Source organism: Loxodonta africana, chromosome 5 (assembly GCF_030014295.1).
Source record: "Loxodonta africana isolate mLoxAfr1 chromosome 5, mLoxAfr1.hap2, whole genome shotgun sequence".
Classification (NCBI taxonomy): Eukaryota; Metazoa; Chordata; class Mammalia; order Proboscidea; family Elephantidae; genus Loxodonta; species Loxodonta africana.
In genome coordinates this window covers 116,969,273-116,993,640 of record NC_087346.1, presented here as the reverse complement: position 1 = coordinate 116,993,640, position 24,368 = coordinate 116,969,273, and the positions used below count along the sequence as shown (strand labels likewise).

Here is a 24,368-nt window from a genome sequence, read left to right as displayed (position 1 = left end):
TATGCTGCATTTTTTTAAAGTACTGAATTGATTCCAAACAGCACCAACTCACGCCTGATCAACATTTTCTGATTACATATGAAACAAGTTAGAAGTCAAGAATCGATAATCCTCCCATCTGCGATTCTGAAGATCGTTCTCTTTGTTATGGATTGAGTTGTCCTTCTCCTTCCTCCCCCGATGTGGTGGAACCCTAACTCCTATTCCCTTGGATGTAATCCTTTTTGGAAATAGGGTTCTCTTTGTTATATTCATGAGGCTATACTAACGTAGAGTGCATCAAACCTAATCACTTCTGAATGGTTATAAAAAAACCAGATTAGACATAGGCTGGCCGAGAAACTGGGGAAGACAGATGCCATGTGAGGATTGTCTACAAGCCAAGGAACCAAAGAACTCCCGGGGCTACTGACAAGGAAGAAATCTACACATCCAAAACCCCGAGTTGGACTTTTAGCCTCTGGAACTGTGAGAAAATACATCTCTGTTCTTTAAAGCCATCACTTGTGGAATTTGCATTACAGTAGCACTAGCTAAAAAAAAAAACCAAGACACTTTTTTTTTCAAAGAAAATTATTCATCTCTACAGTTGCAGTGTCTAATAAATGTTAGGTGCTCAAGAAGTTTTTTTTTAAGACATTCTTTAATGTGACTGGACTCTCTACAGAATCTAGCTTCAGCCAGCTTGGCTTCTTCCAGGTGTCCTGGCCTTTTGAGATGTGCTTATCAATTTATCCTCTCCAAAAAAAAAAAAAAAAAAAAAATTTTTTTTTTTATAGACATGAAGGTGTTATAAAGTAAAGCAATACTTTAGAAATCTGTTGTTTTTTTTTTTTTTTCTTTTAGAATGGGCATTCATTCTGCTCTAATATCAAAGCAAGGACTTGAGGGTTGAACACTTTGCTGGACTGGGATTACTCACCATGCAGGCAGCCTGGACTGCCTCGGACACATTACCCGCATTCGGCTCGCACCAGAACACGTGGCACTCAAAGTGCTGGTTCCCAGTGTCCATGATGAAGGCAAATGTGTGGACATCCTTCCCGACGCCCATGAAGGACAGGAATCGCACACGACACTCCACTAGGATTTCCTCTTCATTCTGCAAGAGAGATCACTCAACATCCTGCCCTTCTCTGGGAACCAGACAACAGTCACAAACATTTTTAGATCTTAAACAAATCCTAGAATCAAGTGGAAAGTGGCAGCACATAGGAACTGGTATTAAAAAAAAAACACAGCCAGACTGAGTTCAGAAAAGACTTGTGCTTTTCTAGAAAGGCAAGTTTCTAGATGTGTCTGGAGTGGCCCTCACTGCTGTGGGTATCTTATGTTGGCATCTCGACTTGCTCTGAACTCTGCTGCTGTCACAGTGTGTAAGGTGCGCTCGGTTCTCTCACCACTACACCCAGCTTGTGAGCTCACCATGGGTAGGAATGACACCATTTATACTTCTTACGTACTACCCTACACAGGGCACCTCGTGGCTCAAAACCCATTTCCCCAGATGAATTCACTGGAAACCCAAGGGTGTAAGAGAAAAGGATCCACAGTATCACTTTTCAACTGGCTCTTACCCAAGCTAAATAGCACATTGAACCACCTTTCTTTCCAAAATCATGTAAAACAAAAAGTCACCAAATCAACAAAAAGTTGCCAAATTCTGTTTTTTTCTTTTTACATTGTACTTTAAGTGAAAGTTTACAGCTCAAGTTAGTTTCTCATACAAAAATTTATACACATATTGTTATGTGATCCTAGTTGCTCTCCCTATAATGTCAACACACTCTTCCTTTCCACCCTGGATTCCCCATGTCCATTCAACCATCTCCTGTCCCTTTCTGCCTTCTCATCTTGACTTCGGAAGGAGCTGCCCATTCAGTCTGATGTATCCACTTGAACTAAGAATCAGAAGCCACTCTTCACAAGTATCATTTTATGTCTTATAGTCTAATCTAATCTTTGTTTGAAGAGTTGGCTTCAGGAATGGGTTTAGTTCTGGGTTAACAGAGAGTCCAGGGGCTACATCTTCTGGGGTCCCTCCAGTCTTAGTCAGACCATTAAGTCTGGTCTGTTCACTAGAATTTGAGTTCTGCATCCCACTTTTCTCCTGCTCCATCAGGGACTCTCTGTTGTGTTCCCTGTTATTTTTTTTCTTTTCAGACCGTCTCATATGAGGCAGTCTACAGAAGTGCTCAGGATGTATTCTCACAGTTATGACACCACATCCTTTGTAATGTCTGTATGCAGTGTTGGAATTAGTAAACACACCCAAAATACCCATGTTTGGATTATTCACATCTTGTCTTAGTCAATGTTCATTCAAACGTCTTTGGGTACCCACTCCAGGCCAAGCCCTGTGCAATACCAATAATGGGGTGGGGAGCCAACCTGATAAGGAGCCTGACTCTGAGGAGCTTACAGGAGTCTGGGGAGGATAACCCTGTGGTGGCTAACGCTATAGGAATGCTTCAGGCAGCCTCATCTAGTGTGAGGGGTCAGGAAGGTTTCTTGGAAGAAATGACGTTTAAGTGGCGCTCTAGAGGAACAGTTGGGTAGGCAAAGGGGTGGACCAGAGAAGGAAGAGCAAGTGCAGAGGCCCTGCTGAAGAAGGCAAGGGTGTGGCCTGTTGGAAAAATTGAAGACAATCCAGCACGTCAGGCTGGAGGGGGAGCCAGGGCCAGTGAGCATCCTACTCCTCCTTAAACAGTGAATTGGGCCTGAAGGTGAAGAGCAGGTGAAGAGCTTATGGTCTTGCCATGAGTTCAAAGAGGCAGGAACGTGCCACACTGCCTGGATTTGAATCCTGCCCCTGCTACTTTCTAGCTGTGTGATCTTGGACAAGCTATTTAACCTCTCTGTGCTTCAGTTTCCTCAAGCACAAAATTGGGATAATTTGGGTTGGGGCTAATGCTAGTCTCTCTCAGATGAGCAATGCACCCTGCTACTACTGACAGAACAAACCGCAGAACCTTCCATAATAGGAATATCTCATACAGCCCAACCAAAGTCAGTTCTGGAGCTCTGAGATTCATCAGCCAGAAAACCAAAGCCCATTAGTAAGCTAGTGTCGCACAGCCACCTCTAGCAAGGAATTTCAATCTCTTGGGCATATATAGAAGAAAGAATCGGGGAAACCAGAATAGATGCTTCTGAGTCCAGAGCAAAGCCAAGGTATGCACAGATCCAGACACATACAAAGGGTAAAACAACGGTTTAAAACAATGCAGGCCATTGTAATCCCAAGTAAGCACAACTCCTTAGAGGGTAAGGGTTGGCTATGTTTCTAAGTTCATGGAAGACTGCTGTACCCAAACATCACTGTATCCCAGTGGGGCCAATGGCATCTACAATTCCTTCTTACTTTTTCACTGATGACAGTCACAGTAGCATCGGCCACATTCATGTTCACCGATGGCCAATCCTCCTTGTTGGATGAGGTCATAAGACTTTCTATAGCGCTGTTCAGGGTATCCATTCCTATAGATGGAAAGGATAATTCAAAAAAGTCCCAAAGCTATTTATCATTATCAAATGTGGGCCCAAATCACCTAGTAACAGTTAACATCAAGGCCTTTTTTCTAGATAAAGTTCCTTAATAGGTTTTTCTGATACAAACCTAAAGCTTCCTTTTTCATGTTTGTTCAAAAGCAAAGAAATGTCAGAGGTCATGAATGCCTCCCAGAGATGCAAAGGATGTGAAGTCACTTCTAATTAGACCATCTTCTTCATCTCTCTCCAAACATGCCCTGGTGTATAAACACTATCCCCAAGTGTTTACTTGAGTGCTCATGTATCTGCTACCTTCTTCTGAGCAGGGAGCCTTGGAACAGAAGACCTAGCAGAAGCCAGCATCTGCCAGGACACCCAGGTCTTCCTTTTCTTACTTTGTTATTGTTATTTAAATAAGACCAAATTTGGATGACAATTTTATATGAATAATATGTGCTGTTCAACAGGGCCTTTTTAATGGGCTTTCCCACAGCCTTTTCTACCCCAGCTAAAGGCTACATTTCCCAGCTTCCCTGCAGCTTGGTATGGCCAAGCGACTAAGTTGGTGAGCTGATCGTTGTGTGTGCTCCTTCTGGGTTATATCCTTTACAAGGAAAGCAGGAGGGCTCCCTCAGCCCTTTCTCCTGCTCCACCAGCTGACCGGAACTGAAGCAGGTGGCCTGGCCCCAGAGATGGAAGTCCCAAATTGAGAACGGCGCCCTGGATTGCACATCTCTGGACTGTTGGGTGATGCAACTAGAAATTCATGTCTATCTTGTTTAAGTCCCTGTATTCTCAGTGGTGCAAACAGTTCAGCACTTGGCTGCTAACCAAAAGGTTGGAAGTTTGAATCTACCCAGAGGCAGCTCAGAAGAAAGGCCTGGTGATCTACTTCTGAAAAATCAGCCACTGAAAACCCAATGGAACACAGTGCTACTCTGACACACACGGAATCGCCACGAGTTGGAACTGACTCGGTGGCAACTGGTTTTGTATTCTGGGGATCACACACCAAGAGGCTTAGCTTGTCCTCTATTGCTCTTTTCATCAGGACTGTTTATGTGTTCTCACTGTGACAGTGCAAGGGCCTGATTCCAGACGAAGCAAGGGAATAAAGCATAAGACCCCACAACCTCTTGTTAGGGCGAACACCTCCCAGGAGCTCCCAAACGCTTACAAAGTGGAAAGACAATAACTGCTTTACATACCAACTGGTTTATCTACAGGTAACATGCCCAAGTACTGCACGTGGAACTTCTGGACCAGCTCTGTCTTTGGTGTTGGGAAATCTACTACAGGGAACAAAAGCAACACATCTTTCTCAGTGGTTCCAACGCACATGTAAAAAATAGCCATCACTCTGTGCCACCTGAAATGACCAGGACACACCTATGTCACAAGGCCCCATGTGTCTAGACATTAAATGTGGCAATTGTTCTATAAGAACAGCATTAAAAAAAAATTTTTTTTATTGTCCTTTAAGTAAAAGTTTACAAACCAAGTCAGTCTCTCATACAAAAACTTATATACATCTTGCTATATACTTTTAGTTGCTCTCCCTCTGAGACAGTACACTCCTTCCCTCCACTCTCTATTTTCATGTCCATTCGGCCAGCTTCTGACCCCCTCTGACCTCTCTTCTCCAGACAGGAGTTGCCCATATAGTCTCATGTGTCTACTACTTGATCCAAGAAGCTCACTGTTCACCAGTATCATTCTCTATCCCACAGTCCAGTCCAATCCCTTTCTGAAGAGTTGGCTTTGAGAATGGTTCCTGTCTTGGGCTAACAGAAGGTCTGGGGACCATGACCACCAGGGTCCTTCTAGTCTCAGTCAGACCATTAAGTCTGGTCTTTTTATGAGAATTTGGGGTCTGCATCCCACTGCTCTCCTGCTCCCTCAGGGGTTCTCTGTTGTGTTCCCTGTCAGGGCAGTCATCGGTTGTGGCCAGGCACCATCTAGTTTTTCTGGTCTCAGGCTGATGTAGCCTCTAGTTTATGTGGCCCTTTCTGTCTCTTGGGCTCATAAGTATTTTCTGTCCTTGGTGTTCTTTATTATCCTTTGTTCCAGGTGGGTTGAGAGCAATTGACGCATCTTAGATAGCCGCTTGCTAGTGTTTAAGACCCCAGACGCCACTCTCCAAAGTGGGATGCAGAATGTTTTCTTAATAGATTTATAAGCCAATTGACTTAGATGTCCCCTGAAACCATGGCCACCAAACCCCCACCCCTGCTATGCTGGCCTTCGAAGCAAAGAACAGCATTTCTTACTCCAGGCATCAGGGCTGCTGTCAGTCAAATACTCATTCAACTTTCATTTCTAGGGAGGAAAGCATTTGAAAGCAGAAGCTAGAATCTATGTGTTAAAGCCATTACTGTCTCTTTGATGTGTGCTAAGTAACAGCTTTTGATGTTCTATTTCTTAGGAGTGGTCGATGGCTGGAGAGAATTTAATCACAAAGACCACAATCAGAGAAATGGGAAAAACAGCTAGAGAAAGCCCCCCAAAACCATCCCTTCACTCAGGCTGCACATGAGTGATAAAACCCTAAAGACAATATTCTTTCATCACGTCCAACAGCAGCAAAAAAATCACCCTGGTGCTTTATGTCTAATCCTATCGACACAAAATCCTGTGCCACTGCAGAACCCAGAATGGCTGCTCAACATGGATTTGCTAAATCGGACAAGCTTCTTAGGGAGAAGAGTAACACCAAGGAAACTCCTGAGACCCTCCTCTTCTGGACTAAGACTGACAGTGGCACCATGAAGAGAGAAGAAGGCACCACCCTACCTTGCAAAGGAACGTCAAGATTCACATTGGTCTTTTCCTGTAAGGAACTGCAGGCCAAGGCTTTGGCATTCTTCCGTTCGGCCATAATCTAAAGATGAAGAGAACACACAGGTTTGGTTCATGGTTATAGGCTCTGTGTCTTCAGCTACTGCAGCGCCAATGTCTGAGCTGATTTCATTTCCAATTTAAATAAGCCTTAGTCTATTGCCTGATTTCCCATCCTCCATCTCTGGGCTACTTATTTTATTAAAAAATTGTGCTCATCTGCTCTGGGATAACATGTAAATCATTATTCCTCAGACAAACAGCAATATCCTAATTGTTTGGAATTTACTTCCTCTATTCACAAGGCTCTCACTTCTACTGACAACAACCCAAACAAATATCCCTGGTCACGGGTGGACGTGCTGGCCCACTGTGATCACTACAACACAAAGCAGTGGATTTCCCCGTTTCTTCAGATGCTGACTTTTAGATGGGGACACATTACATGGGTTCAAATTCCACTTCCACCAATTACTGACTATGTGACCTTAGGCAAATTGCCTGACTTCCATGTGTCCATTTCCTCATCTACACACAGGGGTAATAATAGTATCAATGTCAGAGGGCTGTTCTGAGGATTAAATGAGTGAGTACATGTCAAGGCCTGGGCAGAGTCAGCACTGTGAAATATTAGCTGCCATTGTTGTGTGTTGTTATGATGCTGGAAGCTATGCCACCAGTATTTCAAATACCACTGGTATTTTAAATACCTGCAGGGTCACCCATGGTGGACAAGTTTCAGTGGAGCTTCCAGACAAAGACAGGCTAGAAAGAAAGGCCTCGTGATCTACTTCAGAAAAGTAGCCAATGAAAATCCTATGGAGCACAGAATATAGTCTAAGACTTTCACTTGCGTACTTTGGATGCACCATTAGGAGTGATCAATTGCTGGAGAAGGACACACCAATGATCATGAAGATGGTGTAGAACTGGGCAATGTTTTGTTCTGTTATACATAAAGGTGCCATGAGTCGGAGCCAACTCAATGGCAACTAGCAACTAACAACATCATTGTTGTTATTCTCAGATGGTTAAAATCCAAGTTGTCTCTCTCCTACTGGAGACACTGACCTCTCCTTTGCTTAATGCTCATCATTTTTCACTCCTGTTTCCTGGTCAGTTACACAGTGCCGTGGGTTTAGGAACTGAAAGAAGTCCACCCAAAAGTAATGACTCCAAAAGTAACTCACATCTCCATCCCAGTCTAAGCTTTCCATTCCAGGTGGAACGGAAGTTATTTCCTCCCCAGAGGTCCCCTCCTTCCATTGCCAGATCTACACCTGGGACAGCAGGCAAGAGGGTTGCTAACAATAATAAAACCTAATATTTATTGAGCACTTACTCTGTGCCAAGGTCCCGGTGGTGCGAACAATTTGTGGTTGACTACTAACCTGAGGTTGGAGGCTCGAACCCACCCAGTGGCACCATGGAAGAAAGGCCTGGTGACCTGCTTCTGGAAAGATTACAGCCAAGAAAACCCTATGGAGCAGTTCTACTTTGTAAGACATGGGGTTGCCATGAATTAAAATCTACTCCATGGCAACAGGCTTGGGTTTTGGTTTGGTTATTCTGTGCCAAGCCATGTTCTAGGGGCTTTATACCACAGCATGAGCTTCATAAGTGCAAGGATTCTTTTCTGTTTCAGCCTCTGCTGTATCCTCAGTGCCCAGAATAGTGCCTGGCATGTAAATGGCACTCAATTATATTTGTTGTGTGAGTGGATGAAAATAAAACCTGGTGAGCTTGCTTAATGCTGTAAATGGTAGCAAAAGGTGCAGCCATGTCCCAGTTGCATCACCACAAGAACGTAAACATGGACCGGAATAAATGTGGTGACCTCTAGACCAGCACCCATCCTGCACACCCTGTGATGTGGTTCAGAGCCACAGACTGTTGAGCTATTCAGTTTTGAGGCTGGGGATAGCTCTCTGCCCCTACCCCTCCTGTGGGCTCTGTGGCTTCCACCTGGTGCTCCTGGTGCTCAGATACCAGAGGATTTGTGAGAATGAGGCTGGGGTCATGACATCAGCCTAAAACCAGGAAGGTGACATTTGACAAGATGATGATAAGGTTCTGTATTTACAGTTGGTAAATTAAACAAGTGTGGGTAGCGGAAAGGCCTGGCTGAAGGAAGTTGGTGTGACAGTGTCCCGGAGGGTTTGCTTGACCACCATCTGAACACACAACAGTAGGTGATATGGTTGCTGAAACCTCAAAAATCCCAACACTGTACTTTTGGAGGTTAAGGGAAAGAGCAGCCATGGTCTCCTTTTGGCCTTGGCTGGCTCACTTTCGGAATACTGTGTCCATATGGGGGGAACCAACCACAGTGTGCCCACAAGAGGGTGGTAAGGAGCCTGGCAACCATGTGACACAAAAAGAGGCTGCAGAGACTGGAGAAGGGAGGAAATGAAGTAGGAAGACTGGACATCAGCACCTGGTCAAGCACCTTTAAAATATGCCAGGCATAGCACGTGGCCTCAGATGTCTGGAGGGCTGTCCAGCAAACAGACAAACCAGAGGGAACCTCCCCTGTTGCTACAGCAAATGGCAGATCTCAAATAAATACACGGAGGTTCTGGGGAGCTAGAGCTAGAGTTGCTCAACGATAAAACAGTCTCTTGAAAAGTAAGGGGCTTCAGCAATGGTGGTGAGGATGGAGGCGTTTGTATCGGGAACACTGTGCTGGAGGGACGGAGTGAGGCTGGACTGGTGATGCCCGACTGTGTGTTCTCATTCTAAGGCTCTGGGACTCGGATGAGGGAAGTGGGACCCTTAGCAGCATGTGGAAGTGACAGTGACTGCAGCCCAACCTCACAGCCGGTCAGAGATGCCTCGAGCTGATGTGTGACCTCGTGAAGTCTGGTAGATGTGCATGGTGAAACCCAGCTGTCTGCATTCTTGCAGACACCTGTGTGGTTTCTCACCCTCTGTTCCTATCCCCTTTCTACCTGCTTTCACTCTCAGCTCAGGTGGCCTTCCCCGGGAAGTTGGCCTTGACTCCTTCTCCCATTTTCCGGCTGGGCTCAGTGTACACACCTCTGCCCCGTATTTGTTATTGTTCTGTCCACCTCTTCTACCCCCTGACTGTGGGAGGGACATTCGGTAGAGGGACTGTCACTTAGAGCAATGTCTGCCCGCCTCTCCCCAAGCTCGGTGTTCAGGTCAGTGTTCCTACCTCCTGCCCTCTCACATCCCTTTACCTGCTCAAGCAGTGAGAAAAAAGACAGGTGGACCTCTGTGCCCTCACCCACCTTACCTTGGAACAGATTTCGTGGAGACTTGTGGCGATGGCTTTTGCTGGTGTGTCACATCGAAATACATGACATTTCAAAATTCTTGTATCTTTGTCTCTTGCTACATAAGCAAAATCCCTGTGCAAACAAAATGTGTCAGTACGTTAGCAAGGCGCCCTTTACCGATGCACACTCTAGTTAGGAAGTTAACTGACTTAGTAACCAGCATGTCAGTGGTAAACACTGTATGTGTGGGTTATAAGAACAAAATCACATTTCAACAGTTAGCTAACACAGAGGGACAGTTTTACATGGATTATATTAGGAATTAATTCACTTCTGAGTAAAACAAATACAATGTTCTCCAAGTCTAGTCTGCTGAACTCTTGGAAGGTCTAATGACCCTCCATGAAAACAGAATTTTTCAAAAATCTTCTGTCTAGTGCAATAACAAATATTATGATTATAAAACAGAAAACAGGCTTGAGACAGGCATGAATTTTTATGAGTGATTCAACAACAAACACGGTGGTGCAGTCAAAGCAAAACAATGGGCTCTGATGCGTGAACATGTGCACAGAGAATGGATCAGACCCACAGCTGCTGCAGACAGTTGACGGGCAATCAGGGCGTGCTGGCACACAGAGATGCCCAGGCTGAATTCCTATCAAAGCCGTTTGATTCTGCTCAACGCTCTCAGCCTCCAGATCGCAGAGAGATGGAAGGGTGATGACGGCAGCAGCCTCACATCACATGCTGTTAACTGAGATACCACAGTAAGTGTGTGGCTGATGCTGGATTTTAGCATCTGTTTTACTGATGAAAAGAATATTGACTGTAACATGACTTGGCTTCAGAAAAACCATGCAACTCAACTAAATTTTTCACTGCCATGATTGGAAGACAGTGGTTTCAAGATCAAAGTGTTTATGAAAAATAAACACCCAGATATACCCATCTGTTGATGAATTGTAATGATTTCTTTGTATCTGAGGCTAAGCAAGGAGACTGTAGATAGAACTACAGACGAGTTTGTTTTTATTTATTTCTATTAACATAAGAACTGTAGTTCTTTCTAGACTATTAAAGATACTTTCCCCAGGAGCTCCCTGGCTTCCTTGGGAAGGCACAGGGATCTGTCCACCGGGGGCGACTGGCCATCACAAAGGTCTAGCCAGAAAAAGCATGGGGCTCAGGAGAGGGAGACTCAGTGGACTGGCCAGAAAAGCCTGTCCTCCATCACATTGCCAGACCCCAAGCAGCCCCACAGAGGGGATACTGAAGCCCAGCCTCCAGGTCAGGGGCCATCTTTACCCATCCACCCCACAGGTACTGTCCACGCAACCTGTCCACACTTGGCCCCATCATCTGCTTTCCCCAACCTTCTCCTTCTTCCTCATATTCTAGCTCAGTTGGTGTCATCCACGCAAAACCCAGGAGGCCTTCTCAACTCAACCTTCACCCTCCATATAGTACCGAATCCCCACATTTGACCCATTTTACCTGCCCTACCACTGGCTCAGGTGTTCTAGGTGGGCTTTTGCCCCCCTGCCTTTGCTCGTGCTGTCTCCTCCCCATCGCCACTGTTTGAGACTCAGCTGAAGCCGGTATGACCACCTCTGAGCCACCTGGTGGGGTAAGCACCCCTCTCAGCACTTCCATGATTCCCTATATACACTGCATGTACCATATGGTACCTAAGTGTCACCTTAGGAGGAGTCTGTCTTGCCCACAGCTCCTTGAAGCTCTATGAAGATGATCTGGGCCTTACTCATCTCCAACAGCTAGTCCAGGCCTGGCCAGAGTAGGTACCAATAAATGTTTGTTAACTGAGTGCTCCTTCCTTTCTTAAGCATAGGACTTGGAGCAGGCATCCCTATATCCTGTTGGGAAAGCTGACTCTCAATCAGCTGTGTGGATGGAATCCATGATGGTGGGCTGAGGGGCAGGTATGGGTGAGGAGTTGGGCTCAGCCCTTGAGAAGTGAGCACAGTAGTCTTGTTCCACACTATGTTCTCTGAGACCCCTCCATCTTAATCTCAACCACCATTAAGGCAACATGATACTTAGAAAAGAAATAAAGAGAAGGTTTCACTGTTGGAGACCATGCTCAAGGGAAGCCCTGTTTTCTGTCCCCTTTGAGCACTTTCCGTAAGGTAACATAAACAATGTCTCACCACACACAACTCTTTTCCTCCAAACTTCCGTGTTCAGCTGTGATTTTTCTGAGGCCAAATCTCTTTGAGGCTCCCCATAACCACTCACGTAAAGTCCAAAGACCTTTGCTGGATTTCGAGAGTCCCACAATGTGTTCCCCTTGGGCATCATTCCACCAACTGAAGAGCTCTCCCCTCTCCTCCAGAAAGGCTGGTCACCAAGCTCAGTTGTTACAGTATCTTCCCTTACTTGGTGACCACTGCCAAGGTCCTTCCTGCACTGCCCAGAGCACACCCATCTACTCCATATGGACCAGCGTCAAGGCCTGCCGGGCCACTCTGGCCCCCAGGACCTTGCTTGTGTCTAAATGTTTAGGACATTTAAATTCTGCACCACAAAGGACAAGAGCTCACTGCATACTGTCTTTTGTAGTTACTCTACAGGGCTCAGTGCAGTCTGTACTTGCTAAGAGATGGTAAGTAAGGTACTGCCAGAAAGGCACTGAATCAGGATTTCAGGATTTAGGCTCAAATTCTAGTCCCATCCCTGGCTACCCTTAGCTGTCAACCGTGGGCATGGAGCTGAAAAACATGATTTCCAAAGCCCCCTTTTGGGTCCGACATTCTTCTATGATGTAAGCTTCCAAGATTCATCATCCTCTCTGACTGCTAGCAAGCCCACCAGTGTAACAATTCCAAGGTGACCAGCAGGGAGGATAAAACCGGCCCTGGTCAATAAGCGATGGATCTTTCCTATCAAACTTCAGCTTTGTGTCCTCTGTTCTTTCACATGCAACCTCTTAGGAGCAATCTAAAAAAAAAATTATTATTATTAATCTTCATTGTCTTCTGGCTCAAGGGAAGGTAATTAATGCCTCAAAGGGAACCATCTGGAACCCACATCTCCCCAAAGGAGACGCTCGGTAGCCTCAGGCTTTGGGGGATTCTGACAATTATTTTTACAGTCTTATCTTTTCCTTTTCCCTCCCAGGTACCCGGCTAATTGATCAAGGAGGTATAAATCTGTCACCCATGACAGTAGATGAGGCTGCGTAACTAACCCTTCTGGGGGTTTCATCTACTTCCCAGGAGAGGACAAGTTTTCTGTATTCACTGTGGAGGTCAAGAGATGTACATGTCTTCTGGTTTATCCCCATGGAACATATCATGAGTCACCCTAAAATAGCTGAGAGCCCTAAACATGGGGATTGGTAAGAAGAGGGAGGCTGTTATTTCAGACCAGGAGCCCAGACAAGCTGAGTGACTGCCTCTGTGCACAATGAAATATAGGGCTGATCTAATCTCATTATTATTCAGAATGAAATCCAAACATCTTTTAACTGGTTGCTTTAAAAGCTTGGCTTTTCAGCACCTGACTTGTGAAAAAACCTGTTGTGGTAGACAGAATAACAGCCCCCCAAAGATGTCTATGTTCTAATTCCCTGAATCCATGAATAGGTTACCTTACACGGCAAAAAGGACTTTGCAGATGTGATTAAAGATTTTGAGATGGGGAGATTATCCTGGATTACCCAGGTTGTTATTTTTAGTCGCCGTCCAATCGATTCTGACTCATGGTGACCCCATGTGTGCTGAGTATAACTGCTCCACAGGGTTTTCCAGGCTGTGACCTTTTAGAAGCAGATGGTTAGGCCTGTCTTCCGAGGTGCCTCTGGGTGGGTTTGAACAGCCAACCTTTCAGTGAGTAGTACAGCCCTGCCACCCAGGGTCCCCTGATTATCTAGGCAGTCCAGTGTAATCAGGGGGTCTATAAAAAAGGGAGGCAAGAGGGTTAGCCACAGAGAAGGAGACATGATGACAAAAGCATAGATCAGAGAGAGAAAGAGATTTGAAGATGCTAAGCTACTGGCTTTGAACATGGAGGAAGGTTCTACAAGCCAAGGAATACTGGCAGCCTCTAGAAGGAACCAGCCCTACCAACATCTTGATTTTAATCTGTAAGACCCATTTGGTCTTCTGACCTCCAGAAATGTATGATAATAAACTTGTGTTGTTTTAAGCCACTAAGTTTGTGCGGATTTGTTATGGCTAACACAGCTGCTATTTGGCTTTATATTTGACCTAAATTTTTATATGGTACTAAACCCATTGTCATCGAGTCAATTCTGACTCATAGCGACCCTACAGGACAGAGCAGAACTGCCCCATAGAGTTTCCAAGGAGTGCCTGGTGGATTCGAACTGCCGATGGTACTAAAAAAAAAAATTCACTTCCACAAACATCTGAATCTCTATCATGTTCCAGGCACTAGTGATGCAAACACAAACAGACAAGGTTCTGACCTGGGAAGGCCACATGGGCAGTAGCATTTAAGCAGCATGTTTAAGCACAACTGGGATCACGCCAGGCTAAGAAGGGTAGTGATGGTTCAAGAAACATTCAAATGAGCACGGGCAAAGCCAAGCAGGCAAGAAAGCCCATGGTGTGTTTTGAAAGAACTAGTAGTTCATCCTAGAAGGAGCCCTTGTTGTGCAAAGGTTCAGTGCTTGGCTGCTAACCAAAAAGCTGCCGGTTCAAAAGCACCTAGTGGCTCTGCAGGAGAAAGACCTGTTTGCTTCAGTAAAGATTACAGCCAAGAAAACCCTATAGGGTAGTTCTACTCTGTCACATGGCATCTCTATGAGTTGAAAATCAATTCGACAAGAACAGTTGTCCCAGGCATGTACCAGTGATGCTGTGCTGAGGAGCAGGGTCTGGCTGCAGAAACGCTCTACAGGAGCCCAGAATCGGTTTGCAGAGCTTCCTGTGTCCTGCCAGGAGTCTGGCCCTTACTCTGAGCTTTGTAATACAGCATACGGTCCCTTCAGGTGTGTGTTTTAGAAGACTCCCTGTGGAGGAACACAGTGGATGCACAGAAGGAGACCACAATGGGCTATTGCTATTCTCCTGGAGTCCCTGGGAGGTGCAAAGGGTTAACTCACTCGGCTGCTAACTGAAAGTCTGAGGGTCCAGTCCACCCAGAGGCCCCTCAGGAGAAATGGCTGGTGATGTACTTCTGAAGAATCAGCCACTGAAAATCCTGTGGAGCACAGTCCTACTGACACACATGGGGTTGCCATAAGTTACAATCAACTTGATGGCAAATGGCATTGCCGCTGTCCAGTGAGAGAGGATGAGAGGCACAGGCTAAGCCAGCAGCCATGAGCGCAGGGTGGAGAAGACAGATGGAAAAGAGGTGTTGGGAGTGGGGCTGGCAGGCCTAGCAGACATGTTAGATGAGGGAGAGACTGGAGAATGACTCTGGAGTCCCTGCTAGGATGACTTAAGTGCCTCTTTTAGAGGAGGGACAGCAGGTTTGGGGAGGGAAGCTGATGAGCTCCAGGTTGGACAATTAACATGAGGTGCTGTGTGGAGTGCCAGGCGGTGAGGCCCATCAAAAAGGTGGACATGTAGTCCCTGAACTCAGGCCTGTGGTTTGGGCTGCAGACATGGATCTGGGAGCCAGCTGAAGTCAGAGAAGCAGAAGAGTGGAGAGTGAGAAAGACCAGGACTCTGAGGAACATTTAAAGGCCCAGCTGAGGCAAAAGGACCAGTGAAAGGGTAGAGAAAGGGTGTTGGGGCAGAGGGTGGGGAGGAAGGCCAGGAGAGGCTGGTTCCAAAAACATCAAAGAAAAGGTTTCCAGTGCTGCAGAGGCCAAGAGTAGGAGACAGACCATGTGGACTGGGCGACAGGGAGGTGGATGGTAGCCTTTGCCTTCTGGGCAGCTTTCCTGGGGAAGGGAGTTTGGGTCATCAGCTACAGGTGACTGAGGAGTATAGGAGTTAAAAGAACAGAGTTCATCTGTCCTTTTTCCCCCTAACTTGTCATTCAGGAACTTTTCAAACATACACAACAGTAGGGAGACTCATCAATGAACTTCCATGTAGCACCCAGCTTCAACAACTATCAAAATGCAGCCAAATTCTCCCAGCCTTTTAAATAGACTTCGTTGTTAATCAGTGTTATGATGCTAAAAGATGTTAACTGGTTGCCATCGAGTTGATTCCAACTCATAGCGACCTTATAGGACAGCAGACCTGCCCCCAGAGAGTTTCCAAGGAGCTGCTGGTAGATTTGAACTGCCGGCCTTTTGGCTAGCAGCCAGGCTCTTAACCACTGTGCCACCAGGGCTCCTAAAAAGATGTTATGCTCACATAAAAGAATAATTTAATATTTCCTAAAGATGTTTCTGAATTCTGAAGGTGACAAGAAATTGCTTTGTGCAAACAAACCTCCAAAGCATACTGTGCAGACGCAGACTGCAAGGTCAGCCTAGGTCCACACATGGGAAGCAGCAGGCCTGAATTCAGAAGGAAAGGGAAGAGGGGGCCAAGTGGCCCCAGGGAACCATGGAGGCCGTCTGAGCCCACAGGAGGGCATGAGGGGGGAGCTGACTGGCCCACTGCAATGGGCATTTTAAGAGCTTCCAAATACATGGCCCTCGACAGCTCTCCTGCCCCCCCGCCCCCCTTCTTTCATCAGAGCTGACAGCAGCACTCAGACTACAGCCATCTGCTTTCCACAAAGCACAGACCCGCCCATTTCAGACATGGGCTTCTACGCTGCCTCCAGTTGACTGGGCACCTTGGCAGTCACCCATCCTCCAGGGCCTCAGTGTCCTCATCTATAAAACCACAGGAGAAAACCAAACCAGTTGCTGTCGCGTTGACCCTGAATCATGGTGACCCCATGTGTGTCACAGTAGAACCGTGCTCCATAGAATTTTCAGTTGCTGATTTTTCAGAAGTAGACTGCCTTTCTTTTGAGGCACCTCTGAGTGGACTTGAACCTGCAACCTTTTGGTTAGCAGCCAAGCGTGTTAACCATTTGTACCACCCAGGGACTCCAAAAAACCACAGAGCTGGCCCAAGTGACCTCCAAGGTCCAGTCAGAATATAATCCTTGTTTTTTTCCACAAATGCTTATAGGCATCTTTCTGTCTGAGACGTTCTGTCTAACACACTCAGCAGCAAGGAGCATTTTTCTCCCTCGCTCCAGCTCCTTCCATTTACAACCGGGACTAGAAGCCTAGTGCTGAAAGAGATGCCCAGCAGGTCCCTTGCTCCCCATCCATGTGTCACACCCCATTAATTCCTTGCAGTCATTGGAATCACTGGGTTTTCTTTGACAAACCTGAAAGAGAAACATTTATAGATGTGGTTTCTTGTATCCTTTAAGCTGTAACTGCAGCAAATACCAGGAATGAACTACTTTTCACCATTTGTCTACCGAGCCCTTGTGTTCCCTTTTCTTTTTAATTGTTTTTCCTGCTTTTTGCTGTTCTCCCCCGTAATTATTCCCCCAGAGGACCAGTCTCGAGTTCTGCTCGAGAAAATGTCAGTGCTAAGACATCTTATCTGACAGCCTCAAATTTCTTAATGGAAAAGAAAAAAAAGCAAAAGATTGCTCTTATTGCTCTCAATTGTACAGCCTTCTAATTACCCTTTATGCAATGAATGAATAAGTGATTCTTTACTCAAATGGATTCTATTAAAAAATAGCCAAGATGGAGTTACCCACCCTTCCCTTCAATCTCTCCTCCTCTTAGGATAAATGGAATTTGCTTGTGTGTTTACCCCTCCTCAAAAGGAATTGAAGAGGCATCTACAGCCTCTTAGTTGTTACCTGGACTAACTTCTCAAAGTCCCTTCTACAGCAATCCCAACAGGTAGTAAGTACCTAGAATGTTTCCAATGATATGAAATCTCATTTCCTTAATGAATCACAGCCTGTTCCATTGTTTGAAGGTTCTTGGTGGCCCAAAATATATTTTTCTGAGTGACAGTCTGACACTTTTCCCTGTAGCTTTTGCTTGTTGTTGGATCTAGTCTAGCTTTCTGGAGCAGCATAGAACATGTAGACCTTGCTAGCTACATGGTAACCCATACTTGTCCAGCAGTAATTCTTCCTGCCCTCTTCTCTATTAGACTCACTTTCCATTCAGTCTGTTACCACATCCTTCTGCTAGTACTTCTTCCTTACCAAGTCTCCACAACTTCATAGAATCCTTTGTATGATACATATTTGTTTGGGCCAAGAACATGGAATATATGCAGAGAATTGGTGAAGACCGGTATAGTCTGGTACATGATAGGCATTTGCTAAATGGTTGTTGTTGTTATTAGGTGCCATCAAGTTGGTTCCGACTCATGGTGACCCTATGTACCACAGAACGAAACACTGCCCGGTCCTGCACCATCCTCACAATTGTTGCTATGCTTGAGCCAAATGCTGTAGCCACTGTATCAATTCATCTCATTGAGGGTATTCTTCTCTTTCGCTGACCTTCTACTTTACCAAGCATGATGTCCTTCTCCAGTGACTAATCCCTCTTGATAACATGTCCAAAGTATGTGAGACATAGTCTCACCATCCTTGCTTCTAAGGAGCATTCTGGCTATACTTCTTCCAAGACAGATTTGTTCGTTTTTTTGGCAGTGCATGGCATGTTCAACATTCTTCGCCAACACCACAATTTGAATGCATCAATTCTTCTTTGGTCTTCCTTATTCATTGTCTGGCTTTCCCATGCATAGGAGGTGATTGAAAGCACCTTGGCTTGGGTCAGGTGCACCTTAGTCCTCAAGGTGACATCTTTGCTTTTCAACACCTCAAAGAGGTCTTTTGCAGATTTTCCCAATGAATGGTCTGGTAAATGGTAGTTCCCACTATGATAAATGAGGAAAAAGAAGCAGCCAAAGAAGAAGCCCACTTTGAAATAGCTACCTAGCTATCTCTTGGTTTTTTTTTTTTTTTTACCCAGCTAGCTACCAGTTGCTGTTATGACAACTCTGACTCATGACGACCCCATGTGTGTCAGAGTAGATAAAACTGTGCCCCATACAGTTTTCAATGGCTGATTTTTCAGAAGCAGATCACCAGGTCTTTCTTCTGAGGTGCCTCTGGGTGGACTTGAACCTCCAACCTTTTGATTAGCAGTCGAGCGCATTAACCGATTATACCATCCAGGAACTTCCACTTTGCAACGCTCCTTGGGAATCCTATGGGGCAATTCTACTCTGTCCTGTAGGGTCACTATGAGTGGGGATCGACTCGATGGCAACGGGTTTGGTTTTCTGGTTTACCCATAAAGGATGTTTTAAGAATTATTTGCACTTATAGGAATTATAATGAGATTCACTAAAACGTACCTAATGATCCTTTTCTGTTGAAGCCACTATAAGCCTGCAGAGGGCAGGTCCCATCTGCAAATAAGGACAAAACAATGGGAAAGGGCTTTGATCCAAACATTACATTTCTAGCCCATTATGACAGTGGGTTTTCTCTCCTCTTTGTTTCACCTGCACAGGGCCTAGCACAGGACCCACAGTGGACATTAGAAGGTGGCCCCTTGTGAGAACACAGAGTAATTCTGGGTGGCACCAAAACATGGACCGTTGCTAGGATGCACTAGGCATGGAGGGAGAATGCGTCCCGTGCTGAAGAAGCAGTCTGCTCTTTGTCTGCGTGCTCTTCTTTCTGATTGTACTTTGGGTATCTTGTTTTGGGGGAGGGAGGAGCAGGGAAGAGGAGAAAGGGATGAGAAATTTCACCTTCCTAGATGGCCAATCCAGAATTTTACAGACACACACACAACTTTGTTTTTTAAATTTTACCCAAAAGGACAGGCACCATATGCAGGCATCACTCATTTTGCAAAGCTGACTCTAGTTTGGTACACTCAACTCTTTTCTCCTTCTTTGCACACCTAAGAAGATTCTAAGTTTTTAAGCTGTGTGAGGAACCCCAGCCACTCATCACCTGGTAAACACATTTTCCATGAGACCCTTTCAGGAGACCCACAGATTTTATAAACGGCAGATCTGAAATCCTACCACCTCCAAACAACCAAGGTGGCTTGGTTAGGGCAGACGAGAATTTGGGTGCCTTTCCAGAACACAGTCTTGCTGTTTATATTCAGGATTAACTGATTCCCAGTGACAAACTCTGAATAAACAAAGAGGGTGGGAGCTAGCCAACATGTGAAAATATCCTAGCTTAGGTGGGACTTGTTACTTTAGTTGGTCCAAGCACAATCCTTATCACCCAGAAGTCTCTACCTCCTTCCCAGGTCAGAACCTCCTCAAAAGTGATTAAAAACTCAGTCAAGCTTGCAAATTCTCCTTTTTCTACCCCCTCTGGGGACACCTACCCAGAAGTGCTACCTGCCAACCTATGATATCTCCCTTTCCCCCTAACCAAGGAGCAATGACAGGAGGTCACTGTAAGGGAGAAAAACGGCCATCAGCCAGAGACAGCTGACGTTCAGGCTACTTGGGCCTAACCAGGAAGGGAGTTTACCTGGTATCATTCCAACGCAAAGAGGAGACCGTCTTCATGTCTCCTAGCTTTGCCAAGTAGCAACTGCCATCATTCTTTCCAGGAGGATAATTTCAAAACTCCCTTCTCTCACCCAATATGGAGTTTTTATTAAGTGTTACAGCTATGGAATAGTGGAGCTTAAAGCTCCAAGTCAGCCAAATGGGCAGGCTGACATTCAGACTACTGGACACACACACATCTGAGCTATAAATACCTTTCATTTCATAGTTGTAGCCTTTATAAGCCACCTTGTTTTATTTGTGGGGAAGGGGAGGAAGGGAAAGAATACAAGACATTTTGGCAAATAATCAGTATGAAAATTGAGTTAGTTCTGGCTATTAGCCTAGTGTCAAACTTTAGCGACAAAATTCTAGGGAATATATAATATAAACAAGTACTAATATTAATTCCTCAAGAAGCCAGAAAAAGCCCCTATAAAAAACATGGTGCATAACCTAAATATTTCGATCACACTTACTCCCTAGCATGCTAATTTGGTTTTCCTCAGCCACTTGTGAGAGTGATCAACTTCCTGTTATACTTAATCCCTCTGCCCACCACCTTCCCTGAACAGGCTCAAACCCGGCAGAGCCTTAGGAACCCAGGTGCCGTTCCATACCCTGTTTAAAAACGCAGGACACGAGAATGATGGTGATGGAAGCTTACACAAAACAAAAGTTCTGCTTTCCAAAGACAACAATAGCTGTGACGATGGCATTATAGCATGAAGAAAGCCAGTGAGCCTGCCAGACACATAAGACATGGTGAAGGGGAGGGGAGTGAAAATCAGTTGGTTACCTCTCTCTGAATCCAGGAAGGCATGAGGGAACAGAGCAGAAACAGCACGTTAGCATTCACACGGCATCCAGTAAATAAAACAGCACCGTTAGCCGCAACTCCGAGTGCAGACATTCCGGCTTAGTTTCCAACTTTGCTGCAATTATAGCCTTTCTGTGCTTATTTTAGCTGAACTTGATCACACAGAGGTGTGTATTTTGAGCCACGTTACGATGGTGCCAAGAGATACCAGCAACATATCAACCAGGGGAGGTAATCGAGCTTAAAATATCACAGTCAAATACTGGGAAACTGTTGCAGTAAACCCTGGCAGGGCACTTACCTTCATTTTCCACCTCCACCTGCTCCCAATTAAAAAGAAATACAGAAACAATGACATGGCAACACAGTCTTACCTGTTTCACTAACAATTCTGAGATTCTATCAATGGGACAACGACACTGAAATCTGCTTCATTCTTTGCATCATTATAGGGGGCAAAGCGGGAGGCCGAGGGCAGAGGAGGACAGCAAGAAAGATGGGAAAAGAAAGGTGGAAGGTGAGGAAACAGAGCTGGGCCAGGGAAGAGAAAAAACAAAGGAACGTGGGGACCCAGAGGAGCAAAACAGGCAAGACAAGGTTGGGGCCATGTGCCTTCAGTTCCACCCCAAAGCTGCCAAGAGCTGCTGGGGTGACCCCGATGAGGTCATTTAACCTTCTGATCTAAAATGCTTCCCATTCTCTTCTGGTCTTGTCACAACCGAATAAAGTGGCCTCAGGGCAGCCTCGCCCGGCAAGCCGATCACGTGGCAAGCATTACACACAAAGCATATGGAGAGAAGAGTCAGGGACCACCATATCACAAGAAGGAAAGGAAGAAGCTGAATGTTCACAGAAACCTGTTCTTTGAGGCGCCCTGTGGCCAGGGTCATGGAGCAGCCAGCTGAAATCACGGTGTGAAATACTGAGTCCACCAGTGAACCACAAAGTCAGCAAGCGGAGGTGGGGCTGCACATTCAGATATAGAACAATGACCGTGGCATATTACTAAGGGGGTCTGGGGGGGATAAAACCCAAGTTGCAGATACACGATCTCATATGAAACACCTCAGAAAAGTTTGAGCGTGTATCTTAACATGAGCATAATAAGAAATCTGGAAGAATATAACACCTAGAGTGTCGACTGTGATTATCCGGCGGGAGGACTGTGGAGAATCTTGTTTAATATATTTGTAAGTTGTCTATTATACAATGAGCAGCTATGACTTTTGTATTAAGAAATATATAAATAAAATACCTTCCTCAGTATTTGAGGGAGAACATTTCTATAAGAATACTCCAAGACACATGTAACAATGCTATAACATATACAACTATAATCACAATCTTAACAACTACTATTCATTGAGCTCTGGCTCTGTGTTGGTCCAACCTGACAAGGTAAGTATGACTGTTGTCATTGACAGATGAGGAAACAAGTCCAGAGAGGTTGAGGAACTTGATCAAGGTCACACGGCTAATACATGGTGACGGCACGATGTGAACCTAGGCCTACAGGACTCTAATTTGAGTCTTCTTCGAGTGCTCTTATGGTGGATACCCAACACTTCTAGATAGTCCTGCAGAGCCCTCTAAGGGTTTTGCCCCCCAAGTGGCCCAGAAGTTCCCTATGCACAGGTCTGACAAAGAACCTGGGATTTTACATAAACTGGGGAATGGCTCCTCCCTTTCCTGGTTGACCTGTGAACCTTTGTGAGAGGAGAAGAAGGCTGAAACCTCCAAAGAGAGGTTCCTTAGGCTAAGGAGGAGACAGAGCTGCGTTCAAATCCTGCTGGTAACCATGTTCCTTCGGGTAAGTTACTTACCTTCTCTTCGTTCATTTAACATCTAGGTAATGGGCTCCCTCTACATGCCAGGCACTCTGTTAGATGGTGTGCTCTTGGCAGCTGCTTCTTCATCAGTAAAAAGAGGATAAGGATACATGGCTCAGGGTTATCATGACAATTAAAAGATGTGTACCAGGTATCTAAAAAGCCCTGGTGATACAATGGTTAAGCGCTTGGCTGCTAACTGAAAAGCTGGCGGTTTGAACCCACTCAGCAGCTCCATCGGAGAAATGATCTAGCGATATGCTCTCATAAAGATTATAGCCTAGAAAACTCTATGGGGCAGTTTGAATCAATGGCACTTAACAACAACCAGGCATGTAACAAAGATTCAATAAGCCGCATTTTAATAGTTATTAACACTAAGTCATCTGATGGGTTAAAGTTTCAGCTGAGTCGTGCCGGGTAGCATTTGTGAGAAAATGTCTCCCCTTGAAGGAAAAGTCACCTGGGAAAGTATCTGCAGCCCTCTCCTCAGATTTACTGGATACTGTTTACCACAGGATGAGGGAAAGTCACCTCAGGCTCACGGCATCTCCACACTACTTGACACCATCTATGAAAGAAAGCCAGTCTTCGGAGGGAACTCAGATCATCAGCAAAAGCTCCAAGACCTGGATTCTAATGCCAGTTCGAGTAAACAGCTGTGCAACATTAGGCAAGTCACTTAACCTCTCTGAGCCTCAGGTTTCTCACCTCAGATGCTCTCTGGGGGCCTTCTAGTGCTCTGATTTTTATCAAAAAGGATTTGTTAAGTACTTTGATTCTTACTACAAAGAAGAATGAGCAGGCAATCATGGACTAGTTTTTGATTTCTCTCAACAGCTTTTACTTTTTATTCTTAATAAAAAGCCTATACGTCGTGTATGTCAAAAACTGTCCCTGATAACCTCAAATCTAGAGACATCAGAAGACAATCTGTTTCTTTTCTGTATAATTATTATCATAGCCTTGGATATTTTAAATCATTACTAGTGGTTCACTTAAGGAAATAACATCGATAAGTAGCCACTGTGTTTTTCCCTGAAGGCAGAACTCAGAAAAATGATTCCACAAACTTTTAACAAGGTTATTCTGTTTGAATTAACAGGCACCGAGTGACTTACATGACAAAGTGAAAACCAGCCATAAATAGAGACTTCTGAGTGATCTCTGAAATGTCATTCAAAAATCCAGAAGAGTCACAGACAGTGGCAGCTGCTCCACCGATTGGGCACCTCGCAAATCTGTCAGAAAAAAACATCAGCCCAAAGCTGGGCTTCCGTACAAGACAAACGAGTCTGAGAATGGAGGAGGCTAGATTTAGAGCCAGGCACGAGTTTACTCCCTTCTTGCTGTACAAGATGCCAGTGAGAAGAAACACACACCAAGATTAATTCCACACGAACTGCACACACCAAGGCTGCCCGATCCGCATGCTCTCGGCAGCTGTTCCTTGGGAGAGGGAATATGGGCGTAACTGGCAATGTTTTCATTAAAATAAGCCTGAAACAACAGAACTACTTGGCATGTGTAACTGGGCATCTAAATGAATAAGAAATTCCTCCAAAAACAAAGCACACTAGCATGACAATGTCTACTCCAGCTTTCTGGAAAACAGGATGCCACCTCCTGCGCCTCGCGATATGGCCACCTACTTCTTATGCAACTCACAACCATC

General features: G+C 45.3%; 1 protein-coding gene across 10 annotated transcripts in view; it reads right to left on the bottom strand.

Moving 5' to 3' along the window:
* APBB2 (amyloid beta precursor protein binding family B member 2) overlaps positions 1–24,368 on the bottom strand; it is a 442,316-nt gene that overhangs the window by 6,528 nt on the left and 411,420 nt on the right. For all 10 annotated transcript variants that reach the window (XM_064285876.1, XM_064285875.1, XM_064285882.1 and 7 more), the window contains 5 exons: positions 9,590–9,704; positions 6,286–6,373; positions 4,701–4,784; positions 3,365–3,480; positions 923–1,102 (listed from right to left, as the gene is read on the bottom strand). In XM_064285876.1, the coding sequence (XP_064141946.1) occupies positions 923–1,102; positions 3,365–3,480; positions 4,701–4,784; positions 6,286–6,373; positions 9,590–9,704 (583 nt within the window). The remainder of the gene's footprint in view (positions 1–922; positions 1,103–3,364; positions 3,481–4,700; positions 4,785–6,285; positions 6,374–9,589; positions 9,705–24,368) is intronic.